The sequence below is a fragment of the Takifugu flavidus genome, chromosome 14 (assembly GCF_003711565.1).
Source record: "Takifugu flavidus isolate HTHZ2018 chromosome 14, ASM371156v2, whole genome shotgun sequence".
In the NCBI taxonomy this organism is placed as follows: Eukaryota; Metazoa; Chordata; class Actinopteri; order Tetraodontiformes; family Tetraodontidae; genus Takifugu; species Takifugu flavidus.
The window spans coordinates 5,506,570-5,526,249 of NC_079533.1; the positions used below are offsets into that span (position 1 = coordinate 5,506,570).

A 19,680-nucleotide genomic window follows, 5' to 3' on the forward strand; every position below is an offset into this window, starting at 1 on the left:
AATTTTGACATTGTCAGGCTTTTTATTTTTTGAGCCAGATGTATAGGATAGGATATGTTTCAAAGAAGAGAAGGAGGCCCATCAAGATGGATGAGACTTGAGCCCTCTACTATTCTCAATGTACTCAAGGGTTTTGTGGTCAGTCATCACTGGATGAATCACCCCCACCATCCAGTGCCTCCACTGGTACAGTGCTATCTTCACAACCAAAGGCTCTCAGTTCTCAGGAGTAATTTCTCTCTGCAGGGGATACCTTTCTGGGAAAAAAAGGCACAGAAATTAATCTTTACTGAACCTCTAGAACAAGTGTGCCCCAATACCAGTGTCAGAAGCGTCAAATATTCTCGATGAATTGTTCATGTTGAATCGCAATACCTCATATGTGTCACTGCTAATCCGCGTGTTCTTTGAATGAAGTCTTCAAGAAGAAAATGCCAATTTCAAAATGTATTTAGCAAATAGAACCAATTCAAGATACAAATATTACAGAGCTCCGGGCCAATTCATAACCCTACAATAACAGAGTCAATTGCCAGGGCATGAAGTCTGACAACCTAACTATCCCTTATCCCTTGTCTTTTATAGAAACACATATGTAAATTATTGATGTTAATTCAGTCCAGTCCAGTCCTTCTTCTTGGATGACCTCGTCTTCTTCTTCCAGTCCCATTGGACGCTGACACAGTCATTGTTCTCTGTTGTTCCTTAAATGGCCAGTTCAAAGTTCACCTTCTTCCCGCAGATGATCTTATCAAGACCACTCTGTCCAGTTTTACGATGGGTGTTTAACACCTTCAGCCTGATTGGCTCCTGAGATTACAACTGTCTAAACAACAACCCTGTCAAGGAAGGGTCACTGGTCTTTATTACACTTGCTAATGATTCTACCATTCCTAACTTCTAAAGTACAGAAAACAGAAACATATGGTAGAACACATGATAAGAAGATAAACACAAATTCTCTTCATTCATCAACACTAAACAGGAACAGAATGGGAGCTGTGCCAAACTGGTCTTGAGGCATTGAAGGCAGCATCTATGAGGAGAGATACAGCATGAAAACTGAGTAATGTTCCATATAGAAAGTAGCAGATGACCAGAACACAGCAACACCAAAAGAACCAAAGGAAAATTGCCTATTCCCAAATGGTTGTTAAACTCATCATGCAGTCATGCGATTGTGTCACGTGGTGATATGGGTGTAAGGACAGAACTCACATGGTGTTGAGGGGTACAGAAGGAATCAGAGAATTTTAAATAGGAAGACACTACAAAGCTAGGACCTTCAACAGACAAAATGGGACTTTGAATGGTTTCAGGTGTTTCATCCTGCTCTTAAGGTTTCTTAAATTCTTTAAGTTAGCTTTATTTACATTGTGTGAGAGAAAAATCCTTTCTTGAGTTTTCCAGCTTCATAGAGTTGCTTGATGTTTTTTCTCAGAAATGGATGAAATCCAGTCTTTAGTTAATGTCACTATTGAGCAGCAGTATAGCGGGTTACTAGAGAGAATGATGTTTTTCAGTTTGACTTCAGTACCCTGCTGTGTTTTCCTCTACATCAATGGAATCATGTTGTTCAGCCTGAAGAGTAAAACAGTGTTCTGTGAGACCTCCCGTTACATTCTGCTGTTTAACCTCCTTTTTGCAGACAGTATACAGATGGCACTGAGTCAGGTTCTCTACATTTTGGCTGCTTGTTTGATAAAAATGTCTTATCCTGTGTGTGGTATTCTCAGTGTGGTTGGTGTTCTCACAAGTGACATTTCTCCTCTCACTCTGGTGGTGATGTCTTTGGAGAGGTATGTAGCTGTGTGCTACCCACTGAGGCACGCTGATGTCATCACAATTAGAAACACAGTGTTGATGATATTTGTTATTTGGGCTTTTAGTTTGCTAAGTGGTCTCATTCGAGTTAGTTTGGTAGATTATCCAGAACTGGAGAGCCTGCAGATGGAAGAGTTTTGCTCAAGTATAACTCTGTTTGTTGGTCCCCTGTCTGATACCTATGACAAAGCGAACACCTGCTTTCTGTTTGTGTCAGCTGGGCTAGCCATTGCTTTCTCCTACATCGGTGTGACTGTAGCAGCGAGGTCAGCTTCCACAGACAAAACTTCAGCTCAGAAAGCTCGCAACACACTGCTGCTGCATCTGGTACAGTTGGGCCTCAGTTTGTCCTCCACTGTGTACAAACCGGTACTTACGGCGTTGTCAAGAATTGTAACAAGGATAGTGCTCATTCGTGTCCAAATTGTTTTGTATGTGTGGTTTTTTATCCTTCCCAGATGTCTCAGTGCCCTCATTTATGGCATAAGAGATCAACTAATCAGACCTGTTCTCTTTTACCATCTCTGCTGTCGACTTAAACTATCAGTCCTTCCGGGTAAAGGCTACAAATAGACCTTTTCTTCAAACTCTAATATATATGTATTATCATACATGTTTTCTCCGCTGCTTGTGTGGGGTCCGCGAGCTGCGAGTAGCAGCGGTAGCGTATTTTTGCCTTTCGTATCCTGAAATTTCTTTCATAACAAGAGGAAATATTTTCCCGTTTTCTGAGATAAAACAGACGGTTATGTTATGTCTAAGTCAAGATCAGGGTCAGTGAACACAGCATGTGATGCACGTAGTGGGCTGGACTGATTGACACGGACGAAAAATGCATAGCGAAACACGCTAAACTCGACGAGTTGCAAGGACAGATGAGTTTGGATAAAATTAACGCTCTTCGCCGGAGTTTGGAGGCTCAACAAGCAGCTTTCACGCGACCATGTACCGACAGAGAGAATATTACGCGTGCAAGTTTTGTGGTGAGTGAATTAATAGCCACGAAGCTGAAACCTCACGACGAAGGAGAGTTCGTGAAGGAATGCCTCGTAGCCGCCGCTGAGGCGCTCGCGCCGGACAAAGTAAAATTGTTTCAAAGCGTGAATTTTTTTCGTGAATAACTACTTAACTAAGACATATATCGTTATGATTCCAGTGGCTGACGGTATGTTTTTATGGTCAAGGAATCTAAATATGTAGTCAAAGTATATGTGGGACTAATATTTATTTACAATATGCCAGGAATTGTTGCGCTTGGCGGAGGTCTGCGCTCTCCGAGTGCTTTCTAGTTGTTATTATTGTCTTTATCTTTCTTTCTTTTCATTTATTTTCTTGATTATCTTGTTGTATTGCAGTTTTTGTGAGTAGAGGCCTCGAACAGGCCCTTACAGGTCTCTTGCCTCAACTCTGCACCTCTTTTTTTATTGTTTTGTATGATCATGAAAACATATTTCACTTGTTTGTCATTTTATTCTATTTTTTTGGTGATTTTATATGCATGTGTGCTAAATAAATAATTCAAACTCAAATGCAGCAATCATGAGACTTAGTAACACAGTGGTTATAGACTTTTTTGTCTTTTTTTTGCATCCTGAGGTATGTGTTCATAATAGTATGGCCCTCGGAGGACTTTATAAAAATTGAAATGGCCCTCGATATGAAAAAGGTTCCCCACCCCTGATTTGATGCATAAGAGATACAAAAAAAACAAAACAGGCCTGTCGTCTGTTACCATATCTGCGGTCTGTGAGCTTGTTCATTGTTTTTAGCTTAAGCTTAGAAATTGAGCTTTTCCCAGTTTTTCAAAAATATTCCCTGCCACAACAAATACACTACTGGCTGATTTATTCAATGAGGGTGTTTTTGTAAAACATGATGTCACACCACAGTGAGGTTTTGCCTTGTGTCCTGTAATTCCTGCTTTATTTTCTCTTCTTTTCTCCTCTCCCGTCCCCTCCCCTTCCCTCTCCTTCCTTCCGTGCAAACAGATATTTGGGATTATAACAGATGCTATTTAAATAAAGATGATTTGATTTGATATCATTTCAAGGAACTCATAAATGATGTTCAATAAAACTGGTTTGTACTGATAAACTTTCTCTGCATCTGAGTCCACTTCTGATTCCCAGCCAACATATTGGTGATGGCATCGTGCGTATATTAGTATGGCAAAATTTGGAAAAATTGTAACACTTTTGCAAGACATTGTAGGGTTAGGGTTACAGTTTCTGTATGGAAATCTTACAAAGTCTAGTCTTTTAGAACTAAGTGTAATATTTCAAAATCGGATTAGATAACTGCATCAGTAGTTGCTAAAGTCATTGTTGCCCACATTTTAGTGTTTACATTGTCCATTCCCTGATCTGTTTTGGGATGTGTTTTCCAAGAGATATTAAACACCATTTGTCATAATCCTGGTCTCAGCTACTGGCAATATTTCCCTCAGTCTCAGGATGTCACATTTACAGCCATGAAAATTTCAAATATTCTGGTTAATTAAATTCCCTGACACTTATCAATACCCATGGGTTCTTACAAATGATCTTGAAGTGATAATTTGGTGAATCAAATCAAATCAATTTTTAATTTATATAGCGTCTTTTACAATCGAAATTGTTTCAAGGCGCTTTCCAGAATCCCAGGGCATAACCCCAGACAAGCAACAGGGGCAAGGAAAACTCCCCTTTAACAGGAAGAAACCTTGAGCAGGACCAGGCTCATGTAGGGGGACCCTCCTGCTGATGGCTGGCTGGGTAGAGAGAGAGGAGAGGGGGGAGGACAGGCAGAGGATAGAATGGAGAGGGGAGGGAGAGGAGAGGACGGGCACAGAGCAGCTCCGAAGGCGGCGATACCTGTAAATGACTACAGAAGCGGGGGGGGGGGGGGAGAGAAGCAGAAAAACTACACAAAAATCAGCATAACTAGTCTGCTTGATGAGGAGGAGGAGGAAAGGAGAGGAGAGGAGAGGAGAGGAAAGGGGGGGGTGACAGAGGCCTGTCAGATGATCATGTTTCCGGACCCCGGCCCCTATAACAGCATAGCTAAGATGGGAGGCTGACTCCATGTCTACTTTTAAGATCAGACTTAAAACCTACCTCTTTGGAAAAGCTTATTGTTACTATTATAGACAGATAAATTATCATACTTAGGGGGTCATCTATGATGCTGAAAAGTTAGTCCATGCATTTGTGACTTCCAGGCTGGACTACTGTAACTCTTTATTACCAGGGTGTCCAAACAACTCTTTAAGAAGCTTCCAGTTGATCCAAAATGCTGCAGCCAGAGTTCTGACAGGTATTGACAAAAGAGATCACATAACTCCTGTACTGGCGTCTCTTCATTGGCTGCCCGTTAAATTTAGAATAACTTTTAAAACCCTTCTTTTGACCTACAAGGTCCTCAGAGGCCTAGCTCCATCCTACCTGGAGGAGCTAGTGATACCTTATCAGCCCAATAGACCGCTCCGCTCTCAGAATGCTGGTCTACTTGTGGTTCCCAGAGTTTCTAGGAGTAGAATGGGGGGCCGGGCATTTAGCTACCAGGCCCCCCTGCTATGGAACCATCTTCCTGTCCAGGTACGGGAGGCTGACTCCATCGCTACTTTTAAGATCAGACTCAAAACCTACCTCTTTGAAAAAGCTTATTGTTACTAATTCTGTAGTTCCAGTTACTATCATAGACAGACAAATTATCATACTTAGGGGGTCGTCTAATCGTTAGGTTACATCTTAGTTATGCTGTTATAGGCCAAGGCTGCCGGGGTCCGGAAACATGATCACCTGACAGGCCTCTGTCACTCCACTGGGTCATGGTTTCTTCTCCTCTCCTCTCCTTTCCTCTCCTCATCAAGCAGACTAGTTCTTGTGTAGTTTTTCTGCTCCCCCCCCCCCCCCTCTATTTATTTACAGGTATCGCCGCCCTCGGAGCTGCATAATAACCTCCGGCCCCGCTGAAGTGATTGTATATCATATTTTTTGTGTGTTTCTGTGCTCTGTGCCTCCCCTCCCCTCTCCTCCTCTTTCTCCTCTCCCCTCCCTTCCTCTCTTCTTTCCCCTCCTCCTTCTCCTCTCCTCTACCTCCCCTTCACTCTACTTCTCCTCTACCCCTCTCCTCTCCTCTACCTCCCCTTCACTCTACTTCTCCTCTACCCCTCTCCTCTCCTCTACCTCCCCTTCACTCTACTTCTCCTCTACCCCTCTCCTCTCCTCTACCTCCTCTTCTCTACTTCTCCTCTACCCCTCTCCTCTCCCCTCCCTCTACCCAGCCGGCCATCAGCAGGAGGGTCCCCCTACATGAGCCTGGTCCTGCTCAAGGTTTCTTCCTCTTAAAGGGGAGTTTTTTCTTGCCACTGTTGCTTGTCTGGGGTCAGGCCCTGGGATTCTGGAAAGCGCCTTGAAACAATTTTGATTGTATAAGACGCTATATAAATAAAGATTGTTTTGATTTGAATCATATGTTCCAGTCTCTGTAACAGGATGCTGTGATCAACTGTATCAAAAGCAGCACTGAGGTCCAGCAGAACATTAATAGTAACTTTAAGAAGTGCTGTGATGAACTCTAAAGCCTGACTGAAACATCTCAAACAGGCTGTTTCACTGCAGGTGCTCCTGTCACCACAACCTTCTCAAGAATTTTAGATCAAGGGTGTGGTTGAAGCTATGAGTTGGTTGGTTTATCTGCTGGAGGAAACCAACTGACTCAAGTAATGAAATGAAGCCATTTCTAAAGCTGTCATTTACAACGTCTACATGGATATTAAAGTCTCCAATAATAATGACTTTGTCCGTTCTAAGGACCAAGTCAGATAAGAAATCAGAGAACTCAGACAGGAATTCTGAATGTGGCCCAGCAAGGGGCCGATACACAACTACAAACAGAAGTGGCTTTTCTGCCTTTCAGTTCAGATGGGTGATGCCAAGAGTCAGGCTTTCAAATGAACTGGAGCCATATTATGGTCTAGGATTAATTAATAACTTGGAGTGATAGATTGCTGCCACTCGGAGAAGTCAGGGGCAGGTGTGAGGGTGATGTTTGGTCACCCGTGCTGTTCGTTCACTAGACTCAGATCAACCACACAAACAGGAGGCCTTGCAAGGGAGAGCTGACGAGCAGTTCAAGCTTCCTCTCTCAACTCCGTCCGTCTGCTGCTCGCTCTCTTTTATTTGGTGCACACAAGATTTGTGTCAATCTGACCTCATGATTCCTTCTATCTCTACGACTTCCTCATGTCCTTGAACATGGTACCTCCCAGTGCTGGGTACATAACAGCTTCAATACTTGATTCAAACACTCATACATTCCTTTTGATTAAACATTCTAAATCTACTTACTATAGCATTGAAACGATAATAGTAATAACAATAATTCTTCTCACATTTCCCTCCTGTTTATCGTTAAATGCGTCTAGATTCTCATTGTCAGTATTACATCATTTCATGAAATTTAAATGCATTACGTCATTTTCCTAGAAACACATTTCTTACACTCAGAGTTCAACATGGGTACAGCTTAAGACATCTCAAACATTTCATTTACATCTTGCATCACATTTGTCCATTCTTCTTCTGATTCCTCTTCATCGTTGTCCAGTAGAGATCGTTCTTCCACCACAATTAGGAAGAACAACTTCATTTCCTTTTAGATCTTCTTCACAGGTTCCGATGGGGTTCAGCCGTTGCTGGACCTATACAGGCCGTCAGCCGTTTATGGAGAGTCCGCCACTGCTCCCTCGCCTTCACCTGGAAGAATTTTCTGTTTCTTACAATGGGAAAGGTGTATCCACGACAGTTTCCCATTCACTCGAACTGCAGTCTTTGTGGTCAGCTGTACTTGATGAGGACCTTCCCATCTAGGCGTGTTCCACCTCTTCCGCACAAACTTCACCCACACGTAGTTGCCCGGTTGAATGGGTTCCTGGGGGGTGGAATCTGTGGAAGACACAGGACTAGGCAGAACATTTACAGCATTCACACATCGGTTGAGTAACACTTTTTTCAGATAATCTGCTATTGTTTCCTCAACATGTTTTAGCTCATTTGTCATTGCAAAGTATGGTAGGCAATAAGGCCGCCCATATAATGCTTCAAAGGGTGTGATGCCTGTTTTCTTGTGTGGTGTTATGTGCATCCATAATTTCACCAGGTCGAGACAAAACATCCAGTTCTTTCCTGTCTCGTCCATACACTTCTTCAGTCTGTTCTTAATAGTACCATTGACTCTTTCAACTAATCCTGCACTCTGAGGGTGGTATGCGCAGTGATTCTTCAAATCAATGTCCAAAGTTACTCCTACAGTTTTCACTATCTCATTTACAAAATGGCTTCCATTGTCGCTCCAGATGACCTTCAGGATGCCAAACCTGGGAATGATCTCTCTACATAAAACTTTTGCTACTGTCAGTGCATCTGCTTTTGCTGTGGGGAAAATTTCTACCCACCTAGTAAATCCATCTAACACTACTAGACAATATTGTTTACCTTCACATGGTGTTAGCTGAATCAAATCTAGAAAAACTGTGAAATGGATGATTTGGTAATGGTGTAGTGCCTGCAGGGGCCTTAAGGGCTCCCTGTGGGCTGTGTTTTACATAAATAGCACATTGTGAACAAAACTTTTTTTGAGTAGGTATGAAATCCTATAGTATAATGTTCATTAACCATCTGTACCATCCCTCCTGTTGAGACATGGCATGGCCCATGGCTCACTAATGCTGCCCATTTATGCATATTCCGGGGAAGGATTGGCTTGTTTCCTATGGTTAATAGTCCTTTGTCATCCAGTTTGGCTCCTCGCTTCTTCCACATGGCCTTTTCTTTTTCTGGAGCACTTTGTTGCATTTCTTTTAGAATATCATTATCTGCAGGTTCTAAGGTAAATGATTCCTCATTATCAAGAAGTGTGTTATTTGCTGCAGCCTTTGCGGCTCTGTCAGCAAAGGCATTGCCTTGTGAGACTGCGTCTGTGTTGTTAGTGTGTGCAGTGCATTTACATACAGCTATTTTGCGTGGCTGCTGTACTGCTGCCAATAACTTTAACAGTTCTGCATGCATGACCGGTTTGCCGGTCGACGTTTTCATCCCTCTTAAATTCCATTGTTGAGCAAACACAAACAGCGTGGAAAAAGCATATTGACTATCTGTATAAATGGTAACATCTTGTCCTTTGCTTAGTTCACAGGCACGTGTGAGTGCGACGAGTTCTGCAGCTTGAGCAGAATAGGAAGAGGGAAGTGGTTTCGCCTCCACCACCTCAGTTGCTGTAACTACTGCATAGGCAGTTCTAGTGCGTCCACAGTCATCTTTTTTGATCCATCCACAAAGAGTGTCTGTCCTGTAGTCAACGCGACATCACTAAGATCTGGTCGCGGCAGGACCTTGGTGGAGACCTCATCCAGGCAGTTGTGCTGGTGTCCCTCTTCTGCGGTGGGTAGCAGCGTTGCTGGGTTTAAGGTCGTGCAGCGACGAATCGTCAGATTCGGCTGAGACAGCAACACTGCCATACAGGAAAGATGACGTGCTGGCGACAGGAATGCTATCTTACTTTGTAGCAGCAGTATTGACACTGCATGTGGAACTAGCAAAGTTAGCTCATGATATAGCACCACTCCTGCGGAGGCTTTTACTGCCTCAGATGCTGCCACCACTGCTTTAACGCATGGTGGGAGTGCACAAACTACGGGATCTAGCTTGTGGGAGTAGTAGGCCACTGGCTGCCTCTTATCTCCGTGCTTTTGCAACAAAACTGAAGTCATAAAGTCACCCTTGCAGTCAACAACCTGCTCAAAAGGCTTCTGATAGTCTGGCAGCTTTAACACTCCAGCACTTACAAGGGCCTGCTTTGTGTGTGTAAATGCTTCTTCAGCTTCAGGGGTCCAAGTTAACACATCAGTCATTGCTAAGGGATTATCATACATCAATGCTTGTAAAGGGGCAGTTATTTTCGCATAATCTAAGATCCATGATCTGCAAAAATTCACAAGTCCTAAGAATGACATCATCTGCTTCTTTGTTTTTGGTTTTGGGGCTTCAAGCACTGCTATTTTCCTCGACTCGAGAATAGCTTTACCATTATGTGTCAAAACATGGCCCAGATAAATCACTTCCTGCTTCACCAGTTGCAGTTTGCTTTTGCTTAATTTATGGCCTTGAGCGGCTAGCCAGTGTAGCAATGCTAGCGTGTGACCAACAATCTGCCTCTGTTTTTGACGCCATGAGGATGTCATCCACGTAGACGAGGATTTGACTTCCACACGGAGGTTTAAACTTAGCTAACGATGACATCATTACCTGAGAAAAGATTGTGGGACTCTCACAGTAGCCCTGAGGTAACCTTGTCCAGGTGTACCTTCGTCCTTGAAACGTAAATGCAAACCAAAACTGGCTGTCTGGATGTACTGGTACAGAGAAAAATGCATTGGATACATCTATCACCGTGTACCACTGATGTTCAGGGTTTAAGTCATTCAGCAGAGTGTATGGATCTGCGACTAAGGGAGACCTAGGGACCACTGCAGCGTTTACAGCTTGCAGGTCCTGCACCATCCGCCAGCCGGTAGATGGTGGTGACTTCCGTACTGGAAATCGGGGTGTATTTACAGGAGACTCAGGACACTCTCTGATGACTCCTGCTTTAAGCAGTGAGTTAAATATCGGAACAATACCCTCCTGTGCATCAGTCTTAAGGGGATATTGTCTCTGAAATGGTCTATAATCTGATTTAGGGATTATTTTTACAGGTTCTGCTCCTTTTATAAGACCTACATCTGCAGGTCCTTCCGACCATAATTCAGGGGGAAGCTCTTTCAGCTTCTCCTCTTCCTCCTGCGTGAGGAAGATGTTTTCTTCTCATGAACTCTGGTCTGTGAGGTGCATTGCTGGATGAGTCAGCAACCATGTTTTAAGGGGAATGCGCCACACCTGGAACTGATCATTAAAATCAACCTCACCCTTAGGCCTATAGGGCAGGCTGCTCCAGTGTTTTACGTCACATCCCAAGTCTTGCCATCTTTTCTTAAGCGGTTTAGCAATAGAAACATGTGGTACAGAACCTGACACTTTGAATAGCGCTGCTGCTTCGGCGGAAAGGCTTCCTGCCGTGCAGACAGCTGTTTGACCACACACATATACTGTAGATGCATAATTACATCATTTGTGGATCTTTGAGTTTAGCAAACTTCTCTGCATAGCTTGATGTGCCGTGTGGGTCTGATTTACAGAATCCACCAGTGCGCTCCATGTGCATGGTTACATGCAGGTCAGTTTGATTGTGGAGCTGGGCTTCAGGCTGCAAGTATGACAGAGCTTTACCATATATCATAGTGATTGGGTCAGAAAATGGAGGGGGCTGCTTTTCAGGAATGTCAAGTGACCAAAATTTACTGCACATCTCTCCTTCTCTTACCCACAGATTAACCATTCTATCTACAGACCACATTCCTTCGGCTGTGGTACGAATCATCAACTGAAGCTAAGAGATAAGATCTCTTCCTAACAGATTTACAGGACATGTGGTGGAGATCACGAAAGGGGCTTTAAGTGTGATTCCACTTACAGGGTCACAAACATCTACAGGAACTGACATTCTTTCTTTAGTTACGAGACCATTTGCTGATCTCACAAAAATCTGTGTAGAAGTTGGTGTCAGGGCTATTGGATCTCTAATTACTGATTTACCTGCACCCGTGTCTACTAAGAATGTTAAAGAATTGCCTAACACGGTCAGTTGTATTTCTGGTTTGCCTTCAGCAAACAGGAAGATGGTTTCTAAGTCTAAAACATCTTCTAAGTCATCTTTTTCCAAATTGGTCAAATTTTGTGCCCCGATTTTTTTTAATTTTTGTGACATCTTTTTCCGGCTCTAGTCATTGTTGAGGTGGATTAGAACCTTGCTGCTGTCCTCTATTGTATCTCTGGTCACGTTGTTTCTTTTTGCAATCACGTTCCCAGTGTCCATAATTTTTACAATAATGACACTGATCTTTTTCACGGAAATTGCCTCCTCCTCCCCTTCCGCCTCGGCCTCGCCCACGCCCTCGGCCTCGGCTTGGGTAAGGATTGGTATTGAAAAACATGCCTGTTAATTGGTTCTTACTCTTTTGGCATTGTCTTTCAGCATGCATAGCATGTTGTTCATAGCGGCCTAGGTTACAAGTTCCGAAATCAACTAATTGTCTCTCTACCCAGGTTTTTATCTCTGATTTTGATCCCCATGTATAGCTTTAACTGCTGTTGATAGGGACCTTCTGGTTCTTCCGCATACGGAATTCCACTATTTTTCGGAACACATCTTTCATTCTCATACTATAGTCTTCAAAACTTTCATCAGTCTTTTGTCTCGTGGCCGTAATGGCGCTGTAGTCAGCTCGTCTGGTAAAAATAGTTTGCATGCGCTCGTACAGTCTGTCGAGTCTGTCATTTAGTTCTTGGCTGCCAGGCTGCCATGGTTGTTGAGTGGCTGGATCCACTGGGACCCAATCTCCTCTAACAGTGCCCCATTTCTTGCCATTAACGCACATGAGGACTTGCTTTGTTTCAGTACCGTTAGTATAGTAACTTCTTTTAATTTTGTAATATTGCCTGGCCTGTCTAAGTTACCATCCCAATCGAACTTAGTCATCCACAGCTGAACATATGAGCATGAACCTGGATATTTGTCTTCCATGTGTTTACATGATGCTGGGATTTCGAATTCAGCACCTTTTGTGGAATGTTGGTTGCCCATGTTTGCACTTTATTTATCAGTTTTTATGTACTTGAGTGGAGACGCCTGATCTCCCGACTGAACAACCCTCAATCCATACAGGATATCTAGTTCAGTCCCTCTGCCGTGGCCTTATAACCCCTCTTTTTTAATCAGGAGAGTATACACCAGGCTTCTACCTCCGAGGAGGCGGGTGTATCTTGCCTCTGCTTCTCTCCTGATGACCAGGCAGGCAATACCGCGGTATTTTCTGTGTAGCGCTTTTTGTGTCTTATACTCACTCCGTTGTCTCTATGGTTTCTCTCTGAGTTGTTTTAGTGCCTTCTTCCCGTCACTGGAGATGGTCGCCCTGGGAGGGACGAAGACCGGCCTTCCGTCAACTCGTGATGAAAGGTCTTTCACTTCGGACGTCTTTTTGACTCCGGCTGCGCAGACTTCGGCGTTCGGTCGTCCCACGGCGCTCCTCTCCAGGTCTTGGGATCCGGCTCGAAGGACCAATTTTTTTGAGGGTGATGTTTGGTCACCCGCGCTGTTCGTTCACTAGACTCAGATCAACCACACAAACAACAGGAGGCCTTGCAAGGGAGAGCTGACGAGCAGTTCAAGCTTCCTCTCTCAACTCCGTCCGTCTGCTGCTCGCTCTCCTCTTTTATTTGGTGCACACAAGATTTGTGTCAATCTGACCTCATGATTCCTTCTCCTCCTATCTCTACGACTTCCTCGTGTCCTTGAACATGGTACCTCCCAGTGCTGGGTATATAACAGCTTCAATACTTGATTCAAACACTCATACATTCCTTTTGATTAAACATTCTAAATCTACTTACTATACTTACTATAGCATTGAAACGATAATAGTAATAACAACAATAATTCTTCTCACACAGGTGAGCGGGCAGAAACCAGAAACGCTGAGGCAGAAGTCGTGGTCAGGGGCAGAAAGCAGGTAGGTTTTCCAGGGAACAGGCAAGGCAGGCAGAACGAAGACAGGCAGAGTCGGTAACAGGTAATCCGGCAGGGAAATAACGCTGAAAAGTCTTGCATCAAAGCAGAAGAACAATCTGACAAGGACTGAGAGTGCAGGGGAGGCTTATAAACTGGGCTGATTGGGAATCGGCTGCAGCTGTGCTTGCAGGTGAGTGGAGTTGAGCTGACGGCGCGGGAGTGGCTGGCAGGTGGAGTGGAAAATTACCGGGACAGGAGGGAACTGGGGGAATGGGGCTGTGACAATAGTGTTGAATATATTATTGTTGGTGGATGAGGGTTCTATGGAAGCAGCAGAGAGGTGTGTAAGACTACTACTACTCTGCATCCTGGTCTGGACCCTGGATTGTCAGGTCACTTTGGGTCTAATAAAATTAGCCAAGTTACTAGAAATGAGACAGGCACCATCCTGTGTGGGATGGACACCGTCTCTCCTAATCAGATAAGTTTTTCCCCCAAAAGTGCTCCAATTGTCTATAAAGGAGACCTTGTTTTCGGGGCACCACCGTGACAGCCAGCGACGAAGCGACGACATGCGGCTAAACATTTCATCGCTGGCCAGTTTGGTGACCTACGACTGATGAAGCCAGGTGTCATTTGCTCCGACGTGAATAATAACTTTACCAAATTTGCATTTACTTCTCGCCAGGAGCTTTAAATTGGCTTCTATGTCGCCCGCTCTGGCCCCCGGATTGCACTTAACTATGTGCTGGAGACGGCTTCACGTAGCGCAAAACAGAGTCGGCAATTACCAGGGTCGGTTTCTCAGCGTTAGTGTCGCCGAGTGGGGTAAAACGGTAAGCCACAGGAAGCGGGTGGTGGTGCACCGTGGGCCTTTGGTTTGGGCTACGCTTCCTGCAAACCGTCACCCTGGCTAGCCGGCTGCTGCCGGGGGACCGCTAGATGTAGCTACGCTAGGTGGCTCCGCAGCAGCTAGCTTCTCCTGGCTACCTGACGCAACTCCAGCTAACTCCAAGCTGCGGAACCGCGTCTCAAGCTCACTAAGTCTTGCCTCCATAGCCGTAAATGAACTACACTTTCTGAACCTAGTCCCTTCACTAAAGGAGGCAGAGGAGTAACTAAACATTTCACATGCAGACAAAGACACCGGGTGAAACAGATGGTGAGGCCATGCTAACGCCGATAATCGGCGGAGCCCTGTATTTGTTTAATATGGGTTATTTTTCACTGTTATCAGGCGACTAGCATGTCCCAAGTGTTCAAATTTTAAGTAAAGTGAATACAACACACACACTGTGCACAGTGCAACCAACAAAGTGAATGTAAGATGAAACTCTTACCCACATGATTTTTTAAATCTGATGTAGCATTGCTAGCTTTATTTGTGTATGCCATGGTGTAACCCCCCCCCCCCCCCCCCAACCCCCCAAAAAACAGCCGATAAATATTGAGTAAACAGCACATGTCATTTTGTGGTACTTTTGAAATACAAAACAAGAAAGGCTGCACAGCCACATGTCAGGTTTGTGTATTCATGTACATGGTTGTGGATGCTATAAACAAAAAGCAGCCACCTCCAGAAGAGGTCTCTTTATTGACCAAGGTCATACAGACATGGAATTTGTCTGAACCTAATTTTCTGTTAGTTCAGTCAATGAAGTGTCAAGTTTATTTGATTATGTTGATAATCATGGCGGTCAGAAGAGATCTAGGAATGAGAGGACTTGATGAGAGCCCTCTTGGCCCGGAACCACATTCCTCTGCATTTCCAGGCTCATTCTCAAGAGCCTGGAAGAGAGGAGGCTGACTATCAAAAACTACTTAAAAGAGGTTAGACTTGTGTATGCTGCTGAAGAGAGGGTATTTTGGGCATATTCGATGCACAGGGATTTTGTGAAGTTAAGCATCTGAGTCAAGTTTCAAGATCCTGTTTTAACCTCTTAGTTGGTCTTACTCTGCGAAGGATAACCAGATGTGTGATCGGGTTGGCAGCAATCTCGCCAGAACAGGGCCACAAATTTTGGTTCCTGGTCATACAGAATTTTTTTGGGAACATCTTTCAACACATCGCGGTATAACCTTTTGAAATGGGGAGGTCAAAAGGGTGCGACACAGGAAGTGATTTGACAAATGTTCCCTTTGGAGGATATTTTTTGGAGCTCTGTGGGAACAATTAAATGGTTAAGTGGGTTAACAGCTTATTTTGCCTGTGAAATGGTAGCTATGCGTGGTATGGTAGCTATGTGTAGCCACAATGAATCAAATGAATCCTCCCAAGATTCCTTCAGGACATCCAATAGGGAAGCCATTAGACTTGCTCATAAGAAGAGGTCCCACCTAGCTTGACAAGGGTTGAGCCTCCTGGCACTCTTAATGTATTCCAGGTTCTTGTGGTCAGTGCAAATCACTTGAGGAGTCGATAGCTTCAACCAGTGCCTCCACTGGTCCACTGCTACTTTTACAGCTAATAGCTCCTGGTCTCCACAATAACCCACTTTCTTTCGGTGAAGGCAGCCTAGAGAGAGTCAGGCTTTTTATTTTATGATCCGGCTCAAAACTCCAGTAGAGGTGTACCTTAGAAAAGTGCCTCTACCAAGTGAAAATTCAGACAGCATATATAGCACATTGAGCTCTTTTAAAATAATGAAATTCTCAGCTTGATTGGAGAACTATTCCTATCTGGCTGAAACACATGTAGTGTCCATTTTCATATGCCTTTATAGGCTCCAAGCTCCTGATGACCATTTCATGTTTCCATTAACTGAGCCTTGTGACATCAATCTTTTCAAAATATCTAGGCAGTTGTCTATATGATAAACTCAACATGGTACTGGAAGTTGGAGAATTTCCTTATCAAGGGAACAGCCACTGAAGTGAATCCTTTAAAAACTTGCAATAAAAAAGATCAGTGAAGAGTATAACTCTTTGTGGGAGTTTGAAGTGGTCTATTTGAGCGCAGATTTCCATCTCCATCTTCCCCTTAAAATGTGTAGCTCAGAAAACTTATCTGGGACTGGTAAAATTGACACTTTTCAGCTTTGAATATGTGACACTCCTACCTAATCCTCTCAATGCCACCCTCAAAGAAGAGCTCATGTCCAGTAGGAGATGAGAAAGGACAAATAATTTCTACTTGATGTATCCCTCTATTATAAGGCATGGTCTTTCAAGATGGGGCCTAAGAAATCTGGTTGATGCATTGTCAGAATCCCTGTGTGGACCAGAGGTAGCCCGATACTTGCTCAAAACTTCTTTGAAATCATGGTAATAATTAGGGACCTCTACCAGCTCAGGATCAGAACCTTGTTCTGAAGGTGCTGGAGATCATGGGCCAGTAAGACTGGATGAGGAAAACAGTTCTTTGAACATTTGTTTTGCCACATCTGGACAGATATTCTTGCCCAGTGTATGTGGGAAATTAGATTTTACGAGCCATAGTCCATGGATGTCATGCAGTGGTAGAGATGAAAATATAAGTGTTCCGAGTGAGCAGTTGGAGCAAGAATGAGCAACTCCAGTCTTCGAGATCTGCAATCAAGGTGTCTTGTCTAGTCTAAGGATAGACAATGCTTTCACCAGGAGTTTCACTTGCCTTGGTAAAAGCAGTTTCTACCTGGTAGGACACAAAACCTGCTGTGAATCTGGCCATGGAGGAATTGAGCATTATGGGAGAGGATTGATGTTTGCACAACCAAAGCCATGAAGTCACAGCTGACACTCCAATAGATGCTGGTTAATTCAGGAAGCTAAGAAAACAAGTGCATCTAGTTCTGATGACATAACCAGTGGGGCAAGGTGATTCGTCAGTTGCTATGACAACCCCTGGTAGAGGATATTCACCAGTGCTGGCTGATTCCAGCCACTGTCTGGGGCTACCGTATAAACTCTGTAGTCTACTCCATGACTGACTGTTTCCCTTGTTTGATGCCAACATAGGCCTTAACATCCTTACTACTGGGAGAAGTAGTCAAACCTTCATTTGACATTGGTTTCAACTTAAAGTTTTAAATACTACAGCGCTATTGTTTAGCTATTCTTTGGCTGAACACTGATTTTGGGCAATATACAAGATACTCCTCAGCCTCCCCATAAATCCCCTGGGCAACCCCATCCGTTCTCTAGTGAAGTCACATTTCAAAGTTCGCCAAGTTCCCCATTGAAAGAGACATTGTGTCAGATAGAGAATAAGGATATCTGCAATCTGTTAGAAAATTAGTTGCAGTGTATGTTTGTATGCACCTTGACAATATTAAAGAATAAAAGTGAGTAATGTTCTGTATGAAAGTTAACCAATGACCAATGACAAAGTTACCTATTCCCAAATGGTTGTTAAACTGATCACAAAGTCATGTGATTGTGTCACGTGGTGATGTAGGTGTTGAGGACAGAACTCACTTATAGTGTTGAGAGGTACGGAAGGGTTCAGGCATTTATACAGGTTGAAACTACAAAGCTGGCACCTCTAACAGAAGCAATAGGCCTTTGAATGGTTTCAGGTGTTTCATCATATTGTTAAGATAGTTTCATTTACATTGTGTGAGAGGGAAAAAAATCATGAAATGAATGAAATCTGGTCTTTAGTTAATGTCACTGTTGAGCAGCAGTATCAGGGATTGCTAGAGAGAATGATGTTTTCCAGTCTGACTACAGTACCCTGCTGTGTTTTCCTCTACATCAATGGAATCATGTTGTTCAGCCTGAGGAGTAAAACAGTGTTCTGTGAGACCTCCCGATACATTCTGCTGTTTAACCTTCTTTTTGCAGACAGTATACAGATGGTACTGGGTCAGGCACTTTACATTTTGGCTGTTTGTCTAATTAAGATGACTTATCCTGTGTGCGGCATTCTCACTGCGCTTGGTGTTCTCACTAGTAATATTTCTCCTCTCACACTGGTGGTGATGTCTTTGGAGAGGTATGTAGCTGTATGTTACCCCCTGAGGCATGCTGCTTTAATCACCATCGGAAACACAGGGCTGATGATATCTGTTATTTGGGCTTTCAGTTTGCTAAGTGTTCTCATTCAAGTTAGTATGGTAGATTATCCAGAAATGGAGAGCCTGCAGATGGAAGTCTATTGCTCAAGTATAACTCTGTTTGTTGGTCCCCTGTCTGATACCTATGACAAAGCCTACACCTGCCTTCTGTTTGTGTCAGCTGGGCTGGCCATTGCTTTCTCCTACATTGGGGTGACTGTAGCAGCCAGGTTAGCTTCCACAGACAAAACTTCATCTCAGAAAGCTCGCAACACACTGCTGCTGCATCTGGTACAACTGGGCCTCAGTTTGTCCTCTACTGTGTACAAACCGATACTTGCAGCATTGTCAAGAATTGTATCAAGGATAGTGCTCGTCCGTTTGCAAAATGTTTTATATGTGTGTTTGTTTATACTTCCCAGATGTCTCAGTGCCCTCATTTATGGCATAAGAGATCAACTAATCAGACCTGTCCTCTTTTATTATCTCTGCTGCCGACTTACACTCTCAGTCTTTCCATCTAAAGGTTACAAATAGACCTTTTAATCAAAGTGTAATAAATACCTACTCTTATATATGCTGAATTTAGTGCTTCTGTGGGGTTATTTAGCCATTAATAATACAGTGTGATGCGAGCAGCCTATATCCTATAAACAGGAGTTTAACATATTAGTAGCCAAACCTCAGTTTAGTACTCTTATTTGGACATTTCTTGCCAAGATACTCGTAAACCTCCCCATAAAGCCGTGACAAAGAAACTTGTCAGAGCTGACTGGAAGACAGATGTAGCTAAATTCCAAATGCAAGGAGAAAACTTGTCGGAGGCAACAGAAGACCCGAGACTGTGGCTGAGGTTCACTTGTCATACATTCAGAGCTACAATGTAAGGTTTAATCAAAGTGTATTGTGTGTTAGGATGGCCAGTCATTGAGTAAAATAGTGCTTGTTATGTGACTAAATCGTGACAAAAAAAAAATTAAAGAATTATGAAGAGTTTTGCAAAGATATGGTTGTGTTGAAATTTTACAAAGTCTAGTCTATTAGAATAAAGTGCCATATTTCAAATTTACTAGCTGCTAACTTGAGTGCTGCCAAAAGTGTTTGCATTACAAATATCCCTGTTTTATCTGTCTTGGGATGTGTTTTCTAATAGACGGAAAACACCATTAAAAGTTGTTGTGATCATTCTGCTCTCAAATGTAGACACTGCTTCCCTCATGTGAATTAGTCTCAGGAT

At 43.5% G+C, this 19,680-nt stretch overlaps 2 protein-coding genes across 2 annotated transcripts; both read left to right on the plus strand.

Moving 5' to 3' along the window:
- The first annotated feature begins 1,443 nt into the window (after window positions 1–1,443).
- Window positions 1,444–2,397, plus strand: LOC130537482 (odorant receptor 131-2-like). Its single transcript, XM_057054335.1, has one exon. It carries the CDS (start codon window positions 1,444–1,446, stop codon window positions 2,395–2,397), a length of 954 nt encoding a protein of 317 aa, XP_056910315.1.
- Window positions 2,398–18,026: 15,629 nt separating this feature from the next.
- On the plus strand, window positions 18,027–18,980 carry LOC130537877 (odorant receptor 131-2-like). The gene has a single exon (XM_057054976.1). It carries the CDS (start codon window positions 18,027–18,029, stop codon window positions 18,978–18,980), a length of 954 nt encoding a protein of 317 aa, XP_056910956.1.
- Window positions 18,981–19,680: the final 700 nt, after the last annotated feature.

Excerpts from the sequence above, each read along its gene's own strand:
- LOC130537482 (XM_057054335.1), top strand. The coding sequence starts at position 1,444 with ATGGATGAAATCCAGTCTTTAGTTAATGTCACTATTGAGCAGCAGTAT.
- LOC130537877 (XM_057054976.1), top strand. The coding sequence starts at position 18,027 with ATGAATGAAATCTGGTCTTTAGTTAATGTCACTGTTGAGCAGCAGTAT.